The sequence below is a fragment of the Camelus ferus genome, chromosome 21, assembly GCF_009834535.1.
Source record: "Camelus ferus isolate YT-003-E chromosome 21, BCGSAC_Cfer_1.0, whole genome shotgun sequence".
Classification (NCBI taxonomy): domain Eukaryota; kingdom Metazoa; phylum Chordata; class Mammalia; order Artiodactyla; family Camelidae; genus Camelus; species Camelus ferus.
The window spans coordinates 28416105-28438715 of record NC_045716.1 but is presented as its reverse complement, the minus strand read 5'-3'; the positions used below and the strand labels follow the sequence as shown (position 1 = coordinate 28438715).

The 22611-nt window shown below is 57.3% G+C and overlaps 1 protein-coding gene and 2 long non-coding RNA genes across 3 annotated transcripts; 2 read left to right on the top strand and 1 right to left on the bottom strand.

The window, feature by feature from the left end:
* Window positions 1–755: 755 nt before the first annotated feature.
* Window positions 756–22369, top strand: CA5A (carbonic anhydrase 5A). The gene is given in 8 exon segments (XM_006180715.3): window positions 756–1000; window positions 3366–3563; window positions 14999–15117; window positions 17285–17380; window positions 17473–17535; window positions 21202–21357; window positions 22107–22187; window positions 22189–22369. Coding segments are annotated over 8 exon segments (933 nt in total). The 5' UTR covers window positions 756–843; the 3' UTR covers window positions 22252–22369.
* On the top strand, window positions 6948–10273 carry LOC116658783. Its single transcript, XR_004314086.1, has 3 exons — window positions 6948–7084; window positions 9309–9549; window positions 9626–10273. It is a non-coding gene; the product is annotated as an uncharacterized LOC116658783 (long non-coding RNA).
* Window positions 18390–21482, bottom strand: LOC116658784. The gene is made up of 3 exons (XR_004314087.1): window positions 21274–21482; window positions 20302–20385; window positions 18390–18525 (listed from the first exon to the last, which is right to left on the bottom strand). It is a non-coding gene; the product is annotated as an uncharacterized LOC116658784 (long non-coding RNA).
* Window positions 22370–22611: the final 242 nt, after the last annotated feature.

Below are 22611 nucleotides of genomic sequence, written 5' to 3'. Positions count from 1 at the left end.
GTATCTGGGGGAAAAAAACAAGAAAGAAAAGGCAGTGTCCGGGGAATAGACTGCTGTGGAGTCCAAAGCCGGGTTTTGCTGTCCGACATCTGCAGTTTTTACAAGTTGTATGGCCCGGGTGACCACCTAATTTATTGTCCAAATGTGGGCACTTCTGTGTGTGAAAGGGGCACGTTAGTACTTATGCGGAGGCAGGAGGCACAGCCTAGCAGTGTCCCAGCTAACCAGGTCACATCACCTTGGGCAGAACGAGTTCCTATTGGATTGTGTCTGTTTTGTGGAGAGGGGGATGGGCTATCTCCCAGGAGCCCTGGGCAGAGAGGGGCACCTGCTCACTGGCTCCACCAGCCTGCAGTTTTGGCTGATTCCTGTCCCTGCACCTCTGAACCCACCATCCCCTGGAAGTACACCCACAGCATGGTCTTGAGGGGCCCCGGTTGGAGGGTGGCACAGCCCCGAACCAGATCACGCCCAAGATCAGGGACTTTGGTCTGTTTGCTCTTGTCTCCTCCCAGGTCTGGCCACGGGCTCTCCACAAGGTTCCCCTCAGTCCCTGGTGCCCTCACTCCACTGTTTACTGGATCAAAGCATGGTGACCCGAGGGGCTGGCCACCGTGAGGGCCACTCATCCCAATGCACCCATCCCAAGCTGAACCCCAGATCATCCAAGAGGCCAGGGCGGGCATGGGTTGAAATTTAACCATCAGGCTCAGGGCTCTGGGTGAGTTTTTAGAAAAAGAGGCGGGTCCATCCCACTCCTCGGCTGTCCTGACCACAGGGAGGGCAGATCGTAGGTTTTAAAACCTCCCTCTTGTTATTGGGTCCCTGGGAGACAGACACAAGATGCTCAGGACCCCGGTGTTGGGCGGGAGCCATCCGGAGTCCTCAGGTCTCTCCATCCTGGTCAAGCAGACGTGGGGAGCCCTCCGCAGTCACTGGCTAAGGCCAGAGCGATCATGCTCGCTGGGTCCCTGTGCAGAGAGAAGCAAGAATAATGCGTGTAAGTAGAGCTTGGAGTTTCCCCAGATACAATTTGATGTTTGTCTCATTTTATGGTGTCTTTCAAAATGGGAGACGGTCGGGAAGCAGACGGTTTGGGTTCAGATTTCCAGCTTGTCTTTCCCGTGGGAGATGAGGGCCAGTCCTTAACGTCAGATTCACGGGGCCATCAGGAGGGCGAGATCCTCGAAGCAAGGCAGGTAGCAAGCACCCCCTGGCCCTGAGACAAGCTCCTGTTTCTCGGCATCCAGCCCCGACAAGCCATGCCCGGCTGGCATCAGGCTCCAAACCCCAGCAGGGGACTTCAGCAAACAGGGTAAGTAGGGCACCCGCCAGCTCCATCCAGGGACTGCCCTGCACCGGCCTCCTGGCAGAGGTGACCTTGAACTCCTCCCACCCGCGCTCTGGGCCTCAGGGTCTTCCTCTGTCAGATCCAAGGCCCGCCTGGACAGCTGAGCTCACCATTGACATCAATATTCTGCACTTCCCAGGTTCGGGTGATTGAAAGAGAGGGGCTCCGGAGCCAGGCGCTCCAGGGGTGGGCACCAGTGACACTTGTCAGTGGCGCAAGCTGGCCGCTCCACCTCCCTGAGCCTCAGTTTCCTCGTCTGTAAAACGGGATGATGAAATGCCACACAGGGCCATGTAAGGTGAAATGACGTGGGCGGAAAGCCTGGCACACACAGGGCTCTCGGCCAATGCTGACGGCTCTTCCAGTTAATCCGTTGGTCTGCACCGGAGGTCCAGGCTGAAAATTCCACTCGGATCACAGGGTGATGTCTAGCAGCACCTTGGGCTCCACTCGGGTTCCCATTAGGCCAGACCTTGGGCCCCTGCTGGTGAGGGCAGCAGCCTGGGGTGTGCTGGCCGACACCCCCAGGTGAGCGTGGCCCCAGGAGCTGCTGCAGGTCCCAGAGAGTAGGAGACCCAGGGGCCCTCTTGGACTCAGCACAGAGACAGACACCAGAGCCCTGAACTTCTGGTCGCCCAGCACTCAAAGGGGCCCTCAGGCCAGCAGCAGCCCCTGGGGGCCTGTGAGGCCTGCAGAACCTCAGGCCCCACCCAGACCTCCTGTAGGTTTCAAACCAGAGAGGACGGTGTGCTCGCAGAGGGAGAGCCCCTCGCACCCCTGTTCCCAGCGGCGGCGGCTGTGGCCGGCTTAGCACACAGCCTCTGACTTCCCTTGAAGCCCACAGAAACAGACATGAGATGTTTCAAAAAAGCAAAAGTACCACTCAGTAAAGTGTGGCCATGCAGCTCGGCTTCCTTCACTTAAAATCAGGCAACAGGTGCTCCCTGTGCTCTGCAGACACAGCCCCCACCTCTCCCCGCTGCCTGCCACCCCAGGGTGACAGTCACCAGCCCTCAGCCTCGCTCATTCACACGACCTGCATGGCCTCAGGAGGCCCCAGTTTTCCCCCTCGGGACCAAGGAAGACGACTGCCTTTGTACCAGCCTAGCCTCTGCTCTGTGAATCTGTGCGAACTGGGTCTGCCGCGTGGCTGGGTGCTCCTCACCCCCCGTTAGCCAGACGACCACTCCCCATGCTCCTCTTCACCATGACGCCCTCCAGCTCCCGGCTCTGTGCCACTCCCACCCCAGCTCGCCCTCAAATCCTGGTGTAACGTATTTCTGTGTTTGTGTATCAAAATAAAGGATTGCCTTGAGCAACGCGTCCGCCTCCGTAGGGAAGGCAGACACGAATCTAAGGGTGGAATTTCAGGCTTTGAGCGACCTTTGGTGGAGGGCTGGGGGTGGCCCTCAGGGTCCACAAAGAACAGAGAAAACCCTGCCAGGTCTGGGCGGCAGCCTAGAGCAGCAGAAACCTCGAGCAAAGGGGATGAGGGTCCATTCTGCTTAATTTTCTTGCTGCTGGAGTGGTTTCTACTCCTTGTAGGGAGCTGGAAGGGTTACTGTGAACTGGCCCCGTGGCCACAATGTCAGCCAGAGGGGTGGGATGTGCCTGGAAGAGAAGTTCCAACCCGCTCTGCCCTCGGCCCCCCTCTTCCACCGCCTGCCTCCCCGGGTCTGGGTCTGGGCTGGACCCAGGGGGCCTGACTTCTGGTGGCCACATGGTGACAATGACCATGGGTCAGAACCAACTCAGTGCAGCGCCACTCAGCCAAGGCGAGCTGCAGTCCAAGTGGGAAGGAACAAGGTTCTGGCAGCATCTGCAGAGGAGATGAGCGAGGGTCTGCCCGTGGGCGGGGTTGAGAGGCTGAGCGGTCTGGGGCCCCAGGCTTACACTGGGCCAGCTTCCTGAGCACAACGCTGGCTCCCTGGGGACCCCATTGGTGAGGTTTCTGCCTCTGAGGCTGGAATGATGCCACCCGCCTTCAGGGTCTCCCCTTCCTTCTCTGCCCCAGTGCACTCTCTCTGGAAGGGCCCGGCCTCTGTGCGGGGGGGCGCCCGGCAGTCCCCCATCAACATCCGCTGGAGGGACAGCATCTACGACCCCCGGCTGAAGCCCCTCAGGGTCTCCTATGACGCGGCGTCCTGCCTGTGCGCGTGGAACACCGGGTACCTCTTCCAGGTGGAATTTGACGACTCCAGCGAGGGGTCAGGTGAGCCTGAGCTGGGGTTTGGGGCCCTTGGGTCCTGTCACTCCTGAGTGTATACACACTGCTTGGGGACAGAGAACAGGCAAGGGTGGTAACGGGGCGGGGGGTGCAGAGTGACGCAGACCACCTATGTTCCCGCCATCACTGGGGAAGGAACAATGCGCTAATAAAACGGAAGTATGTCTCACAGCAGGAAAAGAGCAGAACCGGTAGAGGAGAGAGGGGGTGGAGGGAGGCCTGAAGGGAGAGGAGGAGGGAGATCGTGCTGATGCGGGGGGGGGAGCGTCCGGAGCCTGGGAACCTCGCTGGTTCTTATTCAGAGTGACACGGGGCACAGTGACCTGGCTGGATGCCCAGCTATCAGAGGAGAGGAGCAGGGAGCAGGAACCGAGCGGAGGCTGTCTGGGATGCTGGTGGCAGTGCCGGTCCAGCGCCAGTGGGCAGGGACGTGGGAGAGAGATCCCAGAAGCCACTGAGCCCTTACTGGGTCCCAGCATCTTGCCAGGGGATCTACGTGGAACATCTCATTAAACCCTCACCAGGACGGGGTGGACACCCCATGGGGTTAGGAAGTTTCCTTCCACTTCTGTTTCACTTACTGGGACTGGCTGCCGGATTCCATCTGGTGTTTTTTTGGCACCTCGTGGTATCATCATAAGCCTCGTTTATGCCGAACATCTGTCTCCTTCTGGGCGTTGGGAATTTATGAAAGAGGGTGCCCACGTGCCCAGCCCCCTGTGAAAACCTGGGCACCAAGTGTCCTACAGGTGTCCCTGGTGGGCGACCCTCCACATGCGTCACAGCTCACTGCGGAGGATTCAGCGCAACCGGTGGGACAGATAAACTCCTATCCCCAGGGCCTTCACTCTGCCCCTGTGGCGGGGAGGCCCGCCTGACCCTGTGACCTGGCTCTGCTGTGACCTCTGTGTGTGTACTTCCACCACTGAGGGCTGGGATTGCTTAGAAATTCTCTGTCCCAACACGGAAGCCCTCTGAGCAGCCGGAATCCCATGTGCCGGCCTGCTTGGAGCTGGGCAGAGGGACTTGACCGCAAGCGAGGCCCAGACTGACCTGCCCCGATGGCTGCAGCAGTGGGCTCGAGAGACCTTTTTCCCTACTCCAGGCCCTGGCAGGTGCTTCGCACACATGTGGCTCAGACTTTCCAAGGGTCTCTTTCCTATCTCCCAGGTAAGGAGGAGCCCGTGTTTCCTGGGCACAGTCTACATGCCTGGGACAGCTGTCACAGTGTCCTTTGGGGACGCTTCTCACGTAGGGTTCACCAAATGCAAGTGACAGGAACCCCAACCTGGGCCAAGAGAAGCAAAAGGCTCTTCTTGGGAGGATAAGATTAGCTCAAAGAAGAGAAGAGAGAGTTGGACATTGACCAGATCTTAAAAGGCACAGGAGCAAGCCAGCTCGGGGACGTGGGGAGCAGGGGTTTCTGCGTTTATTTGCTTGGTGTGCCAACTTTTCTTCTGCCTCTGCTGGTCTGTTCCAAGTTCAGATTCCCAAAGAGCAACTATAATTGGTTTTTCAGGTTTAATATGGTACGTATTTTTTTTTTAATTTTATGCCATGACTTTAAAAGAGTGAATAAAGAGTAATAGTTCCTGAACTTTTAATTGGTTGGCTCACAGGTTCGGGAACGCACTAATCATTGTGAGAAAAGCAGTGATGGGTGTGGCCGAGCTGCTACAGAATCCGTTCTTTTCCTGTGTGACTTCTATGTGCAGCCGTGAGCCTCGCTGATGTCTCTGCAGCAGATTTATTTCCTTTAGGTCATAAAATAGGAAAAATTGTGAAGGTGACTTTGGACTTTTGCATGTGTATTGTTAAGATACATTTGATACAATCATTCAGATTCCAGGGGAGAAGGACAGGGGGCTGATCTTGGCACCCGCCCAGCCGTGGGTCTGTGGAGCACCCACCACCCTGACCGAGATCCTCACCAGGACCACGTACCCAAGGAGGTGTGGGTCCCAGGAGTAATCGTGGTGCTGCTTCTAGAAGGGGAGGGTATGCTACACAGACAGACGTGTAAAGACGCCCTTTAGAGGCACCCCCATCAGATGAGTAAGAGCACACGGCACAGACAGACACAGCTGTAAAGAGCGTGGGCGCCCTCATTCTGTGCGAGGAGGAACAGAGGCTCCGTGGGGAGTGACTTACTCCAGGTGGAGGGCAGGGGAGCAGAGGGGTCTGCTTCAGACCCAGCCGCCACTGATTCTGAAACCCACTCACATCGCTGCAGCAGCTGTGCGCGGCCCCCGCCCCACTGCCAAGGGCTTCCCTTGAGCAGACCTAGTGTGAGATACACTTTAATCCCTGTTTGAGAGATGAGAGCCAGGAGGCTCAGAGACTCCTGGCCAAAGGTCACAGCGCCCTCACCACGGGGTCTCTGCTCTCCAAAGAAGGGACTTAAAGGAGCATAAACCCTCCGTGGGAAGAATGTGCGTGCAACACCCACGGAGAGCAGGTCGGAGGCCTGAACTCAGGGGAGGAGACCCCAACATGGGGTGAGCGTGCCCGAGCTCACGCCAGGTCCTCAGGGTCGAGGCAGGGCTCCTGGCTCGAGCCCAGCCAAGCCCGTGTGCGCGGGCCCGCCGGACGCGACGGCAGGGGCGCTGAGGTCGGCCTGCGACGCCCTCCCTCGCCCACAGCAGGAAGCAGCCCACGCCAGGCCCACCCGCAAGTGGCACAGGGACGCCCCGGCGACGCTTACAGGCTGTGGTTCTGCTCGGGTGTCTTACGGCCGCCAGACCTGGGAACCTGGATGTTCCCGTATCTGCGGGAGCTCAGGTCAGAGTTTTGGCTGGGAAACCAGACTACCGTGGCTGAAAGCATCCCCAGAGTCACAAATGAAGGCCTCCTTTTGGTCAAGAATTTCAACCTCTTGAATTTTGACCCAAAGCCCGAATCATAGGAGGGGGCGTGGCCAGTCGGAGCGCCCCTTTCCCTGGCTTCAGTGATTGGCCCAGGGTGGGCATGTGACTCAAGCCCGGCCAATGAGAGCCGAGGGGGTCTTAAGAGCCAGGTCAGGAGGGAACCTCTCCTGCCCGCAGTGTGGGGGGACAGGTGAGCCCGGGCCTGCGGTCCTCGGGCGGGCGGGCACGGGGAGCAAGGCCCAGGGTGGGAGAAGCCAGGCCCCAGGCCTCTAGCCGGGCCTCTGAGTGCAGCTGCGCCGGAAGCCACGTCAGCGCCGGACGAGCGAGGCTCTTTCTTGCTCCCGTCAGCGTGGTTTCCAGTGTCTGCCCCTTGTTTCCAGACAAGCAGACAGAAGGGACCGGACTGAGGAGAAGCAGAAAGGAGGCAGCTGGGGGGTCTCTGCCTCAGCTTTACTCTTCGCTCAAACGTGGTCCCGTGGTAGGCGCGGCTGCACAGCCCGGGCGGGATGGAGGGGGGACGGTGGCAGTGCCGATCAGCTTGACGCACGAAGACTGGCAGGCAGAGCGCGGCGCTGCGGGGCTCTCAGACCCCTCCTCCGGAGAGCGGGCCCTTCCGAGTGTGCGGCTGGCGGACTGCTGGTAAATGCTGGGTGACTGGCTCTCTAGGTCTGGGAGGCGGGGCAGGAGAGCATGATGTGCAGCGTCCGCCACCTTCCGCGGTGTAAACACTGCCGCACGGACGCTTCAGGCTCCCAGTGCAGTCACCGCCCATCAGCTGGGAGGAGGTGCTCGCAGGCGGTTCCCAGGAGCCCACCAGAGCTGGTCCCAGTCACCGCTGGTCCTTGCCCTCTTCCCTCCCAGCCCTGCTGCCTTCTCTGTGTTGGTTAAGACTCCTTTTTGGTTGCACGTGGCTGAAACTCAAACTACCTTCAGCAACGAAGAGGGAAACTTATTGGCTCAGATCCTGAAACATCCAGCCCGGCATGGCTGGGTCAGACTGTCCCTCGCTCAGCTCTGCCTTCCTCTGGGGGGATTTGTACCCAGCAGGGGTTCCCAGATGGGATCGCTTCCCAGGAGAGCGGCACCAAGGGCAGCGTCTCTGTCCCCACGACTGCAGCACCGACCCAGGCTGCTGGTCATCACCCCGCTTCGGTCACTCGTGTAAGGCAAGGCCGCCACAGTGACCGAGGGTGAGCCCGCCTGGAGCAAGAGGGACCGAGAAGGGAGGGCCACAGGGGTGCTGTCCCCAGAAGAGAGGCACACCCATGCTCTCCTGGGAGCCCCCCATTTGCATTGAATCTGAGCTGGCCTCACCCACCCTGATTCTGGTCACCCTCAAATTCAGGGCTTTCTCTGCCCTGTTGCAGCCAGGCCTCTACACTGACCTGGTCCTGACCCCCACTTTTTGGCTCCTCCACCACCTTCTTAATCTGGTTCAAAACGACTGCCCCCCACTGCCCTGCACAGACTGAAAGAATTATCTGGGTGTCTCTCCCGGGCCGTATAAATTAGTTGGATAATCCCCTCCATGGCGTAGGTCCACACAAGCCAATCTGGTTTCACTTTACTTGTTATTTCCCCAAAAGCCCAGTTTCCTCTTTCTCCCCTGCTCAGTTTCACATGGCCACCCCCCATCTCCAGCCTGCAGCCCCCTCTGTCAGATTTTCTGTCTCCTTTGTTCACCTCCAATAGAAACTGGGAGCTGCTGGGAGCAAAGGAAATGGAAATTGCAGCTGAAAAATGGGAAGAACACAAAAAAGTTTTGCAGTAAAAAATGAAAATAATGAGGCAGTCCCATAATTTAAAAAAAAAAAAACAAAAAACCCTGCATAGATGGGAAAGGAAGAGCCCCAGGAGCAGAAAGGACGTGAGTGGAGAAGGCAGACGGGGCAGATGTCATTTTGCACAGAATGTGGTCCCTCTGGTCAGGTCGTGCCGACAGGTGAGCGCCAGGAACTCGGAACCAGAGCTGGGGGCCGAGGGCATTCCCGTCCGCATCTGTCCAGTGTCTCCAGCGGGAGGGACAGGAGTACTGGGACATCAAAGCCAGGCAGAGATGATGAACATCAGAGGTGGAGGTGGCAGCTCTTCTCAAGGAATGTGAGGGCTGACCGGCCAGAGGAAGGGCTGGGGGGAGGGGCTTACAGGAGGGGAGGGGGCGGAAAGGAAGACAGCACTGGCCCCACACGGACCCCTCATTGGTGAGGCCCCCTCGCCCCAGCACACGGGTATCCTTGTCCTGGAGGGGTGGTGCCGCTCCTTCCACCGCATGGGCAGCGCAGGTACAGAAAGCAGGATGGAAGGTCAAGGGCCAGAGGCCACAGATGAGCCCTGCTGCTTCTTGAGGAGATGCCTGTGTTCTCCAAGTCAGGTCCTAAACTACTACCAGTAGTGATGGTCAGCGCTGCTGCCAGATGCTCTGAGTGTCCATACGGGGCAAATCAGTGTGCGAATCAGGGTCCACATTTCAGGGCACTGAATTCTCACGGTAACCCCTAGAGGTGGGTAAATATCCCCATGTCCGGGAAGAGGACCTCCATATCCAGTATTCGAACCACAAGCTGTTTCTAAATCCCACTCCCTGCCATCCACAGAAAAGCAAAGAAGCCAACACCGTAGGGCTGAGTCCTGGGAGCTCAGATGCCCAGTTGACCCCCTCCCACCCACTTGGCCGTGTGGAGTCAGTAGCCCAGCAGAGGGAAGGACCCTCCTCTGTTGGGGGCAGCTCATCTTCCTCCTGAAGGGCTCAGGGAACGGAGCACAGTGTGGTGGTCAGGGCTCAGCTCTGGAGCAGAAAGGGCCAACCAGCCGCGTGGCATGAGCATGTCCGCTAACCTCTCTGACCCTCAGTCTCCTCTTCTAGAAACTGAAATCTGATACCCGCTCGGTGGGAGGAGTGGAACAGGCCCGTGTGCAGTGGGAGGAGTGAGCATTCAATCCAGTTCCATCAGTGAGATGATCAGAACGCGGCAGGGCTGTGCTCTGCTCCTGGGTCCCACCAGAGGGAGCACGGAGACGGCACGGAGGCAGCACTGGCCAGGCCTCTCGCTTTCTGACCGCAGAGGACTCTGTGTTTGCGTGACCCTGTCCATCAGCTGCAGGAGGTAAAATGGAAACTCCAAGCCTGGGGGCCCCATGGCAACTGGTGAGCAGCCTTCCTGAAGGGTCACTCTCTTGCAGGGTTGCTAACAGGCCCTGGCTATGGCTCCTTCCAGCACCAAAGTGAATTTTAAGCCACGTGTGAAGTGAAGCCAGTCACGGCCTTTGATCATCTAAATGACCACTGATAATGAGCCCCAGTGCCAGCAGGGCAGGTCCTGTGCCCGAGTCCCTGAGCACTGTTCTCCAGTGTCTGCTCCTGGAGGGGACTCGTGCCTGCAGACCGGTGTGGCTTTAGAGTTCACAAAGCTCACAGATTCTCTTCCATCAGTCGGGGATCTTTGGCCAAAACACCTGTCTCCAGCACATAGGCCAAAAGGGAGATGCCCGGAAGAATTTGGAGGGTCCCTGCTGGAAAGGCAGGCTGAAGGTGGGCCCTGGAGCCGGGTCAGGAACTGCTTTGCACCCACGCAGGACCCAGGTCCCAGGAGATCCTTCTCCCTGGCCGGGTCAGGTGAGGGGCCTGAGGTGGGCGTGAGCTGGTGGTTCCCAGACGTGCACGGGGGAAGACAGGTTCTGGGAAGGGAACCCTGTGCTCTCAGGAAGGCGACTGTGGTTACTGGGTCCGGAGAAGACACCTTGACCAGGAAGAAGGGACACGATTGTCACATTTTTATCCTGGGCAGTTACTTTCCACTGCAAATTTGTAAACTGGCACTACGGCTCCTACAGCTGTCTGTTTTCTACCTCCATTCCTCGTTCGCTATTTCTTCCCTTAAGTTCTGGGTGTGAGCATGTTTGGGGTGAGGCGATATTTGGGAGGTCTCTGGGCTGTGGTTCTCTGAGCCCGTCTCCTCGCCCAGTCCGTGAAAGGATAACCCCACCTAGGAAAGCGCTTTTCCCTCCACAGCCCAGGAAGCCGTGTCAGTCCCTCCCAGCCCCCAGCGTCAGCCAGGCTGAGGTCACCAGCCCCTCCGTCCCCACCTGCACTCCCATCGCCCGTTCCCCGGCCACATGGCCTGGCTTCAAACCCAGAGCCAACCGGTGATGGCCCCAGAGTTCAGCTCCCCCAGAGCAGCCTGCCCTCGCTTGTTTTTGGCCTTCAGGGTCCTGGGGGTGAGGCTGTGCCCCTCAGGCCCTGAGAGCATGCGGGCCGCCTGCCTTCCCAGAGTGACAAAGACCCTCCTGATGCAGAGGACACACGGAGAGCCTTCGCCCTGGTGCGGAGGGTGTCAGAATGTGAGCTAAATCCCACAGAGTCCTGAGAACAGGCGGGTGCTCAGCGTGCCGTGATATTTGCCGGTTTGATTCATTACAACATCTCCAACTGCTCTTGTGCTTATTTTAAGCCTTAAAACAGCCGTGCCTGCCGACAGCTAGCTCATCTCGGTGACAGCACCAAACTGCAAATAGACGGCCGTCATCAGCTCTGTGGTGAGAACAGGGACCGTGGGGTCTGGGCTTGGAGTCGGCCTCCGATGCCGTCCATCCTCAGGGACCAACTCCCCTGTTACGTCTTGACGCAGCCGCCATGGAGACCTTGGGGTGATGGTGCTGGGGCGACAGTCCGTGAACACCCCGCTGGCAGAGGCGTCTGGGGCTGACAAGCTAAAGACCCCCTTTTCACAAATTGAGCTTATCTTTTTAACCTGTTTTACTTTTATTTTATTTTATTTTGGTGGGAAGAGGTAATTAGGTGTTTTTTTTTTTTTTTAAATGGAGGTACTGGGGATTGATCCTAGGACCTCGTGCATGCTAAGCACATGGTCTAACACTGAGCTTACCCACCCCCAACCTGTTTTATTGAAGGGAATTACCCTGACACCACCTTCTCATTATAGAAAGTCACTTTGAGATGACTTTATTCAGAGCTGCAGCCTTAAACTGGGCTCTTAACTTTTGGGGCAGGAAAAGCCAAAAGTTTAGCTTGAATCCTGCCATGAAAGCTAAGGGGCTGGATCTTCGAGCAGTCCTGGGTTGGGGGCACTGGGTGACCCAGGGCAGGTGACTTAACTCTTCTAAGTCTCAGTCTCCCCATCTCAAAAGTGGGATGGCAGTGACTGCTGGAAGGGTTGCTGTGAGGAGCGGTCCCTGGGGAAAGCAGGGTGCTTTGCATGACTCCCAGTGTAGCAGGCATTCAGTGAACGCTGCCTTGTCAGCTAGGAGCCTCCACAGCTCGTACTGACCATCGGGCAAGACCCTTTACTCCTTTGCCAGTCCCTTCATCCCGCAGCAGAGACAGGCCATGGCTGCTGGCTTTTTGTCCTTTGGGTGCACCCCAAATACCAGACATTCTGCTAAGGACTTTGTACTTAATCCTTGCAATGTCCCTGTCAATCAGGCACTAGGATCCACCCCATTTAACTGGCAGGGAGACTGAGACTGGGAGCAGTTCAGTAATTGGACCGCGATCACTGCGTTTGGAGGCGACGGTGCCACCCCTGACCCCGAGCACACCCCTGACCACCTACAGAAAGGGCGGCAAGATACTGTCCTCCGGTTTTTAAATAATGACACTGGCTGGTGACTGTCTCTGCCGGTCCATCTGATTTTAGAGACACTGTTCTAGAGAGTCTTCTGTTCCAGACTTGAAAGAGGTGGTGGTGTTTAAATCAACGGCTGTGTGTGTTTGCACAAGGAGCTCCCGTTGCGTCACTCCCCGCCGGCTTCTTGCGCTCTTTCTCTTCTCCTGAAATGCGTTTCAAGGAGTGGGGCTCACGGGCACCAGAATGCCCGATTCCGGGTGCACCCGCCTCGCCAGGGGAGCTGCTGCAGCCCCGCCGGGGCTTGCGGGCCCTGCTGCCGCTCACTTCCGTGCTCTTCTCCTCATCTGCGTTTGCAGGTCCCAGAGGATCCAGGGGCAACAGCCTTTGGGGGGTTGTTATGAGTTTGCTAGGTCCCAGCCCGGGGTGGCCGCTGCCGTTCACTTACAAATGACCAGATGTCAGCTGGAAAGTGGGGAGGAGCAGCCCCACTGAGAGGAACATTCTTCCTGGCAGGCGGGGGACCTGGATTCCAAAGCCAGCGCTCCATCCACATTCTCTTCCTTAAACGGGTGGGCGGGCGGGCTGCTCTCTTTAGGAAGCAGACAGGGGTGGGGTGGTGTGGGGGATGCAGGGAGGCTGCTTTCATGGAGAATTCTGGGGGCAGCTGGATGTGGGGAGAGCGTGGAGCCCTGGTCCCTAGACTCCAGTCCTGCCCGGAGGGTGACCTTGGGAAAGCCTTTGGAATCCTGCAGCTCTTCACCTGCCAGAGGAGGGAGCGATGCTCGTGTGCCCGGTCCCCTCCCATCCCAGCAGCGCCCCATTCCCTGTTTTCTCTGTTGTTGGCAACAGCGGGGAGTGGTTTTTCCAGGAGGCTATTTTTGGTGGGGTTTGGCTGACTTGCAGCCAGTGGTGGGTTTGCGCCCCGGGCAGTTGGTGTCGCTATTTCTGAAGGCCTTGTGTGGTGTCCACGCAGAGTCCCAAGATGCTTGAGCCGGAGGGAACCCTCTCTTCTTTAACAGGTGCCAGGTTACGTGACATGGGGCCCCAGCATCAGCGGTTGGCCTCGCCGCTGTCTGACTGCACAGCATGGGGTCACGATCTCAGTTCATCCTGCCAGCCCGCCTCATTCCCCCGCTGGGCAGCCTGAGGCTCCCAGAGGCTGACCAACGTGTTCAAGGTCACACAGCAATGCGCTTATCTGTGCATCTTAGTGGCACGTGGCGCCTGCTGGCCAGGGCTGCAGACTCGCTTCCCACAGGCAGAAGAGGCACAGAGACCACCACTGCCTGGGTTTGGAGGTTGTGTCTCTTCCTTAGATGCTGTTTTGTCCTTTGAAGGACACAGTGGAAAAGGCACAGGTTTGGGCGTTGAACCTGGGTTTGAATCCTAGCTCCCATGGCCGGGATTACCAGCATCCTCGTAACCTCTCCTAATGAATTAAAAAACAGCTCAAAGCTACAAAGGCCAGCTGGCTGCAGCATCCTCACCCCTCGAAGGGAAAACTCACCCCCTGTATTTTCAGCCTCAGAGAATCTCCAGTGAAGTCCTGCAGTTTGAACCCAGCGGGGAGGCTCTCTGTGCTGCTGGCCGGTGGGCCCAGGCTCCTGGATCTACTGTGCTTTATATACTGGCCGGGGGAAGATACTCCTGTGTATGTTTTGGGGGAGGGGGTAATTAGGTTTATTTACCTACTTACTAACTTTTTAGCGGAGGCACTGGGGATTGAGCCCAGGACTTGTGCGTGCTAAGCACGCGTTCTACCACTGACCTAGACCCACCTCCCTCTGTGTATGTTTTTAAATTGAGATGTAATGTGTCAGGAGAACAAAGCCATAGACCTCATGACGAGGTGGCTGTGGTGACATGCTAGGCCAACACGCTCACTTTCGAGTGAAGACAGACAGGATTCAGGACTTGATCGGGGGTGGAATCACGAACTGGATCTGTTTTCTGTTTTATGCTTCAATGCCCTCTGCTACCAGCGCCTTTAATGGCAAAAACCAAACAGAGGACACCTCCAGCCAGGCGTTTTGGACACTCTCAGCAGCCTCCTTCACAGCACGACGTGTCTTCCCTGCTTTTGCCACATCAAGGAGTTGCTACCCCGGGAACTCACACCTTTGTTCTGCCGGTGTCTCCCTGAGCTGTCCCAGCCACCCCACTGTCACACCACGCTCACCTCAATCACAAGCAAGATGTCCAGCCGTTACCATTGTATTTGTAGCACTTGGTGGAAATCTGTTAGCAAAGTGCAGCTGAGGTGGGCCCCCTCACATCAGAGCCCCCCGGGAGCTCGTTCAGATGCAGACTCCCAGCCCTGGCCTTGGGCCTTTGGGGACGGCACCTACCACACCCCAGTTCAGAGCCAGAGTTCCCTGTGACACATCCTCAGGGCCGAGCCTGAGCGTCATGCTAACAGCTCCTGGGGAGGCCTCTCTGGGGATTCGGGGTGACTTAGAAAGGACAGTTCCAATCAAAGTGGCCCTATAGTGAGGCTGGACTGACTGTATCTCAGAATTCATTTCTTTAAACATCATGCTCATTACATATCTGCTTATGAAATTATTTGGTGCTATGGTTTAATCTGATATTCTGTCATTCAAAAGCCATCTTTTTAAAATTTTTTTTTTAATTGAAGGAAAGTCTGGAAATCTGACAGCACTGGTGTGCCCCTCAGAAGTGGTTTTCTTTGCCTTGTTGCTGCCCGAGGGGGTTGGGGCCCTACCACCACCAGTGGCAGCACGGGCACCTGCACGGCTCAGGAGTTCACTGTGAGCAGCTGGGGGCCCTCGGGGCCAGGCGATGGGGCAGGCGATGGGGACAGTTGAGGTCCCACCTTTCAGTTTGTCATTTCAGCAGGACAGCAGTCTCTTGAGAGAGAAATCATGCGACCTCAGTGTAAGTGTCACAGCACCACCGCAGGCCAACAAAGAGACTAACACACAGCTCCCACTGTTTCACATTGCAGGAGTGAGCGGTGGCCCCCTGGAAAATCTCTACAGACTAAAGCAGTTCCACTTCCACTGGGGAGCAGTGAACGAGCGGGGCTCAGAGCACGCAGTGGACGGCCACGTGTACCCCGCCGAGGTTTGCAGCATCATCCTAGCAGCCGGCATGTGGCGCTTCCCACGCGTCAGGCTCTATGGTCGAGTGATCAAGCCTCCTGGTTGCTCAGAAAGGAGAGGTTTCCTGGCACGTGGGACCCTCAGTGCTCACACCAGAGCAATTGGCCTCCTTGCCCATTAGACCTCATGACTGTCCTAAAGGGAGGGTACTGTTAACACTTTCCCTGAACTGAAGAGGAGACTGAGGTTCTGAGTGGTATTGTAACTTGCCAGAATCAGACAGCTGGGATTCAAGAGCAGTCTGCTCTCAGCGCTCACTCAGCCGCGTGCTTGCTGGCCGATTGTGGACTAGCAGCTTCTTGCCCTTTGAGGCCCTCTATTGAGAACAGAAAATCTTTCCAATAGAAATTATCTTCTTAAAACAAAGTGTTATTTGCAACATCCCAAAATGAGAGTCAGGAGAGGAAACGAGTAGGGATCGAGGTCAGGAGCTGGAGTTGGGGTGATGAGTGGTGCCTTACAGATGCCTCCCAGTATTTTATTATGAAATTTTTCCAGCATACAAAAAAAATGGGAGGAACTATACACTGAGAACCCTTGCGTGTGCCACCTGGATCCAATGGTTAGCATTCTGCCATATTCACTTTATTTCACTTCTGTCCACCCACCAGCTGCCCACTTTTTAATGCATTTCAAGTTCTGGACTGTTTGTGTCGCTGCTGTTTGGAGGTAATACTATGGTTAAAACAGGACCAGAATCCAGTCAAACCAAGAAGTGAACATCACTGTCATCACACAGCCAGAGGTGGCCTCTGGGGACAGTTCATAATCAGGGAGTTACATCTGTTGTTGTAATTGCACGCATTTTTACGAAGATGACAGAAATGAAGAAACCTCGTTTTGGCTTGCAACATGCTCACTTTGTGAGCCGCAGGCCTCTGGTCGTGGCCACTGCGCACCGGTACTCCGGTTTGTCGTGGTCGCTGTGCGCCGGTACCTGGTTGTGGTCGCTGCGCGCCGGTACTCTGGTTTTTCATGAGCAGATGTTTCGACTGAGGAGGTGACTGTAGTCTATCAGCACTGGCGCAGGGTCAGAGCTTGGGACCCACCAGGGTTTTTTCCCTGATGCAGGCTGAGCAGGGGCTGCGGGGACTCCCTGGCCATGCCTCTGGCCTGTGATGTTGGAATAAGTCATTCCTGTGGGGTTTGCAAGGCAAAGCCAGCTCCAGAGGTGGGTCTGTGAGGGAGGGAGTCAGGGCCTAGGGTCCAGCAGTCCTTATTTCTGGAAGTGGGTGGGGTTCCAGGTGGGCTGTGGGAGGGCAGGGAGAGCCCAGGCCACCTGCAGCGTCCCAGTGCACCTGGCCAGGAACACTGGGGCTTGTTGGGAGCAAGAAGCCACCTGGAGCCAAGTGGACCCCGCACCCCAGCAGAGCCCCCAGGCCCTGGGATCCAGCAGCTGCTGGGGGAGGCCTGGGGCCCTTCTGGGCCGAGTCCTCGTGGACTCGGGGCCTGGGTCACCATTCAGACAGGCCTCCACCACCATTCACACTGTAGCCAGAGAGATGAACGGACACCCAGGCCTGTTCTCGGCTCTGAGCCTGACTCCGCACCTGCAGCCACGTGCGTGCATCACACAGAACCTGGGTGTCCAGCTCTGCCGCCCTCCTCGCCGGCAGCCTGGCTCCCCGCCCCTGTTTTAAATCCCTGTGGTCAGGTCAGTCCTGATGCCGAGTCTGGTTTAGGAAACTGAGGAGGGTGCGGGGGGACAGAGGTGAGGTCCAGGGGAAGGGGAGGACTGAGGCAGGATGAATGTATGGCGGGGGGCAGACTTTCATTAAAATTTCCTTGTTGATTATGTGAAACTCAAATTTCACAGAGGCCTGTGTTTGATCTGGCAACACTCGTTCTAGGATATCTGAGAGGTAGCCAGCCATCCCTGCATGCACTTCTGTTTTCTGAAGTTAAAGCGGGCCTCCCTTCTCCCCCCGCCCCCCCAACCCCACTGGAAACGCTGAGCCCCTGCTCTCAGTGGTTTGCTGAACATTTGGCCACAAGCCGGCTGGCCGCCCCAAATTTATTAAAATCATTAAAATCATCAAAGGGGCGCAGACCGGCCGCACCGGAGGAGGGGCGGCCGCGGAGCGACTCGCTGCGTCCAGAGCGGTGTGAATTCTCCCTCTGTGTTCCAGCTGCATTTGGTTCACTGGAATGCGGTGCGATACCCGAACTACCAAGAAGCTGTGACGGGAGAGGACGGCCTGGCTGTGCTGGGCGTGTTTTTGCAGGTAAGCTTGCTGGGGTTCATTAGGAGAGCTGCCCTTTTTAAACACAGTCCACTGAGAATGACATGTGCCTGTCCCCCCTTCCACGCGAGCAGCTGGGGGCCCGCCACCAGGCGCTGCAGGAGCTGGTGAGAGTCTTGCCCGGCATAAAGCACAAGGTGAGCCCTGGACTTTGGAATCAGCTTAACTGGAGAAGCAATATTGTTTAGAGCCGGGACTCCTTTGCAAGGAAACAAAAAATGTATAGTAGCAGGTTCCCAAAATTTACGCAGGCAGCATCTCGAAGATGTTCCCCGTGTCCACTCACCAGGGCAACTATTAGTTACTTAGTATTTTCGGGAAATTGATCCACTTTAAAAAACCTTTAGCCTTGTCTCAGACAACAGCAGCCACCAGTGATGACGTTTGTTTTAAAACCAACTGAAATCAGTTCCCACCTGTTCACACAGTTGGAGAGTGTTCGCCCGGGGGCCGCCTGGCCGGCTAGCATGGGCCCCGCCCCGGGAGCACGGGGAGGCGGGGCTGGGGGTGAGGTCCCACAGGCACCCTGCCCACCCCACCCCCCATAGCAAGGCCAACAAAGGCACTTTTCTCCAGTATCAGCTGGGAAAGGAGTTTGACGGAGAAATGGAAATTCCTGAAAACTGCATTTATTTGTTTAGTACCAAACAGAAGGATTCCAGGAGGGAAGGGGTCACTGCGCGGTCCTTGGATGTGGGGTCGGAAAGGGCTCCGACCTGTCCTAACAATGGCGAGAGGGGCTCCAGATGGAAGCAGGGGGCCAGCCCTTCCTCGGCGCTTCGAGGGGCTGTTTGATCTGTGAGGTGTCAACCTCCGGCCAGCCTCCTGGAACCAGACCAGGTGGCCCCCTGCTGCCCTGTCTGCCAGCTCAGGAACTTAGCAAGGTCGCGGTGCTGGGAGCATCCGCTTTCTCACTGGTCCATGGCCAGAGTAAACCTGGAGGTTCCCCTCCCTCATCCACCTCCCATCAGTGTGGTCTCCACCTCTTGGTGGGAAAGAACAGAGCTGCTGGGGTGCTGTCTGCTCAGGGGTCTGATTGCCTCTGCAGGAGTCAGCGGGGGAACCGGGGAAGCTGCCTGGGCCCAATTCCGGCCCTAATGCTCATCCCTGGGCCTCAGTTTCCTTGCCTGAAAAATAAGAGTTAGAATCTTTAGAGAGGAGGGTCCTGCCTCAGAGGCAGGATTCTGCCTTGTGGTAGGAGGGTGATGGCTCGAGCCACTTGTCACAGTCCCGCAGCCCCCCAATACTGGGTCGATTTTTAAGATCTCCAGCATTGAGTCATCCCTGTGGTGTCCAGCTCTGTGGGATGGGGCAGACCTCCCAGGGCATCTGGGTTCTGCCACCGTCCAATTACTTGGCTTCGGGAAGGTCACTTGTTATTGTCTTTCTTTGTCAACAGAGTAGACGTAAGTGTGGTTCTGAGAAGCCGGGGAGCCTCAGAGGGCGTCTGGCCCACCCTGGCCTTTGGGCCAGGGTCTGGGGGTGTGGCCTTTCAGCATTTTGTCCCACATGCGTATGTGACCTGTGTCCGTCAAGAACTGACGAGACCACGTGGTGAACTCAGTGACAAAAAGGACTGACACTCTGACACCTGCTACAGCAGGGCTGGACATTGAAGACACCATGCTGAGCGAGAGAAGCCGGCATAGGGGTCCACGTACAAAGTCACTGCGTTTTGGGGAGATGACCAGAACAGGCAGATCCGCGGGGCTGGCGGTGGGGTTGGGGCAGGAGGGGAGGCTGGGGGAATGACCACCAGGGACTATTCTGTGGGGCCCTTTTTCTCTGGGGTTCTGTTTCGGGGTGATTAAGGTGTTCCAAGATTGATGTGGTGATGGGTCACAGGTCCCCTGTGAACATACAGAAGGCCGGAGACACGGGGGTGCTGTGCTGTGCTGTGCGAATCATACTTCAACGATGCTGTGTTCAGTCGGGAACGAGGTGTTGGGTGCAGAGTGCAGCCCTGTCACAAGGTGCTTGGGGACTGTCCTCCCACACCGCCGGGCATGGGCGTGGGCCCCACGTGGGTGCTTCACTCCACCTGGGTGTGGTTAGTGCCCTACAGCCCCCTGGCCTGTCAGTCTCACTGGCTTTACTACCCTGGGCCTGCCAAGCCCAGGGGCCCCCGAGTATCCTGCCCCCGTCTGAGCAGAAGCTGCCCAGACCTTTGACGTCCGTCGAGGCGCAGACTGGCCAAGAGCCCTGCTGTGTCTCTATGCCATCCAGACAACAGCCCCAGTGCCCTGGCCCCTCGCGGTGGGCTTCCACAGGGGTCCCCAGCCCCGGGCAGAAGCAGGAGTGTCCCCATCTGCAGGCTTCTCCTCCCACATCTCTGCTTATTGCTTCTGTTCCAGCCATGTGGCCTCTGCTGCCCTCCAGCCATCAGGCCGGACCCTGCCTCAGGGCCTTTGCACTGGCTGTGTCTTTTGCTAGAAAGCTCTTCCCTTTCGCCTTCTCCATGCCTTTGCTCAAACGTCACCTTCTCACTGAGGCCTTCAGGACTGCCCTCCCCCCCCTCCCCGCAAACCCCTGCCTTTCTTTCACTGCCTTACTGGCCTTTTCTCCGTCTCCCTTGGCACCGGGTAGACTGTTGGGTGTTTTACACTAGTTCTGTGTGCGTCTGCCTTCCTCCAGTGCAGGTGTCGGGCGGTAGGGTTTGCACGCTTTGTCTGCCCCTGTAGCCCCAGGGCCAAAGACAGAGGCGGGTTTACCAAAGGTGCTCGACAAGCAGCCACGAGCGTGTGAGTGATTCCGGGACCCCCTGGTGTCCCTGGGAACTCGGAGACAGGTTTCTCCCTGTCCTCTTCCAAAGCATGGGAAGCAAGCAAACATGAACTCTGAACACGGGCTCCCGGCAGCACAGAGACCTGGGCTGTCCGGGCCCATTGCGCCCACACCCTCACCTTGAGAAGGAAACCCCGGCCTGAGTCAGGGAGTCCAGCCCACACGGGACGTCCTGCGCATGTGTCATTTCCACAGCCCTCGCGCTGGGGACGGTAAGCATAGAATTACCATGGGATCCAGCACTTATGCCTCCGCGTATGTCCCCAGAGTCACCAATGGCAGGGTCTTGTGGAGATTTGCACACCCGTGTTCGTGGCAACGTGACTCACAACAGCCCAGAGGTGGAATCATCCCCAGTGTCCGCTGACGGGTGATGGCCAGACAGAGCGTGGTCCATCTGCACAGCGGAATGTGATTCCGCCTTAAGAAGGGAGGCGAAGCTGACGCAGGCTACGGCACAGGCGCACCTTGAGGACGTGCTGCTGAGTGAGATGTCAGCCACTAGAGGACAAACCCCGTATTATGCCACTTCCATGAGGTCCCTAGAACAGCACATTCGTAGAGACAGGAAGGAGAAGGGTGGGTGCTGGGGGCTGGGAGAGGGGGGAGGGGGTGGGTAGTTCACGGGGACAGAGTTTCCAGTCTGAAGTGTCGAAAAAGTTCTGGAGACGATGGTTGCACAATAACGTGAACGTGCTTAATGCCACTGAACCGCACACTTAAAATGGGTTAAAACTGTCAGGTTTGTGTTGTATATGTTATTACATCTCGGCCTTTAAAAGTGTGGTGTCTTCACAGCCAAAGCACATGAAGTGAGTCACTTTAAAAGAAAACCACGAGGCTGTGGTGGGCATCGCTGCTCTGCAAGGAAGGCTCACATTTTCTTATTACAGTTTCCAAATGCGGCAACCACGGCCACAGCCCTTGTCTCGGAGACACGCGTCCCTCCAGGCTGCCTCCCTGAGATAAAAGCGAGCGCAATGCCGCCTCCTGAGTGCTGACGCGGTCTCCTCTCCCAGGACGCACGGGTGGCCGTGGGCCCCTTCCAGCCCTCCCGCCTGCTGCCCGCCTGCCGGGACTACTGGACATACCTGGGCTCCCTCACCACGCCTCCGCTCTCCGAGTCGGTCACCTGGATGGTCCACAGGAAGCCCATTGAGGTGGCTCAGGACCAGGTGAGCTGCGCCTGTACCCAGGTGACCGAGCACAGCTCCTTCTGACCCTGCGATATTGGTGTGCGAGAGGGAGACAGAGAGAGACCGGGAGAAACACAGGGAGGGAAGGAGGGCTGAGGGGGGGACCTGGGGGGACAGTTATATTTAGCGCTGTCTAATCTCAGTGGTCAGGACCCAGGCGTGGCAAGTCTTCCGATGATGAATGGCCGGACGAGGCGAATGCCAGCTCTTCAGTCCATGTTGGGGTAAAACCCCTTTCAAAGAACAGAAGTGGCCTTATAGCTGGGACACAGTCCCTGCTGTATTGGGATCTCAGTAGGTGCACGTAGGTGTAAGGGTTGCCGTGGGGCAGAGCCTGGCTGGGGCTGGCGGGGGCTGGCTCACGGAGTTGCCGTCAGATGTCTGCGGGGCTGTCTTCCAGCTACCCGGGGCTGGGAGATTCATCCCCGATGCGGCTCACTCACGCGGCTGGCGAGCTGTGCTGGCTGTTGGCTGGAGGCCCCTTCCCTTCCGCATGGGCCTCTCCATCCTCACAGCATGGCAGTGGGCTCCCCAGAGCAGGGGATGAAGGAAACCAAGAAGGAAGCTGCGGAGCCTTTTCTGACCCACCGGGGGCATCACCTCCACCACGTCGCTTTGGTCCTATGGGTCCTTGATTCAGTGTGGAGGGGACGGCACGAGACACGGGGTATGGGAGCTGGCCCACGCTGCTCCTGCACCCAGCTCACTCTGATCACCCTCCATTCCAGCTGGATGCCTTGCGCACACTCCTGTTTACTGCACTTGGTGAAGAAGAGAAGACGATGGTGAACAACTACCGCCCGCTTCAACCCCTTGATGAACCGCATGGTCCGCTCATCCTTCCAGGCCACTGAGGACAGCGCGGGATCCTAAATCCCCATGTCTGAGCTAATGGGAGAACTGACTTTAGAAAGAGAAAGGATGGTTGCCCAAACTTCACAGTCTGATCAAATGTAACCTCTGAAATTAAAAAGAGAGAAAGAGATCTTGATTTTGGTCCAGGCACTTCTCAGCTGCAAGGAAGAGTCGGTTCACAGAGGCTTGAGCACAGCCGGGAATGGACACGTGGGGCACGGAGGGTCTCAGGGCCCGAGCGAGCCCTGCCGACCGAGGCCGTCCGCCCAGCCCTCTCTCAGGTCCGTGGCTTCCTCTCTCCAGATGGGCGCCCTGTTTCTCCACACTCATGGTCGCCCCATGGTTTCCAGGCAACACAGAGGCTGAGACTAACCTCCT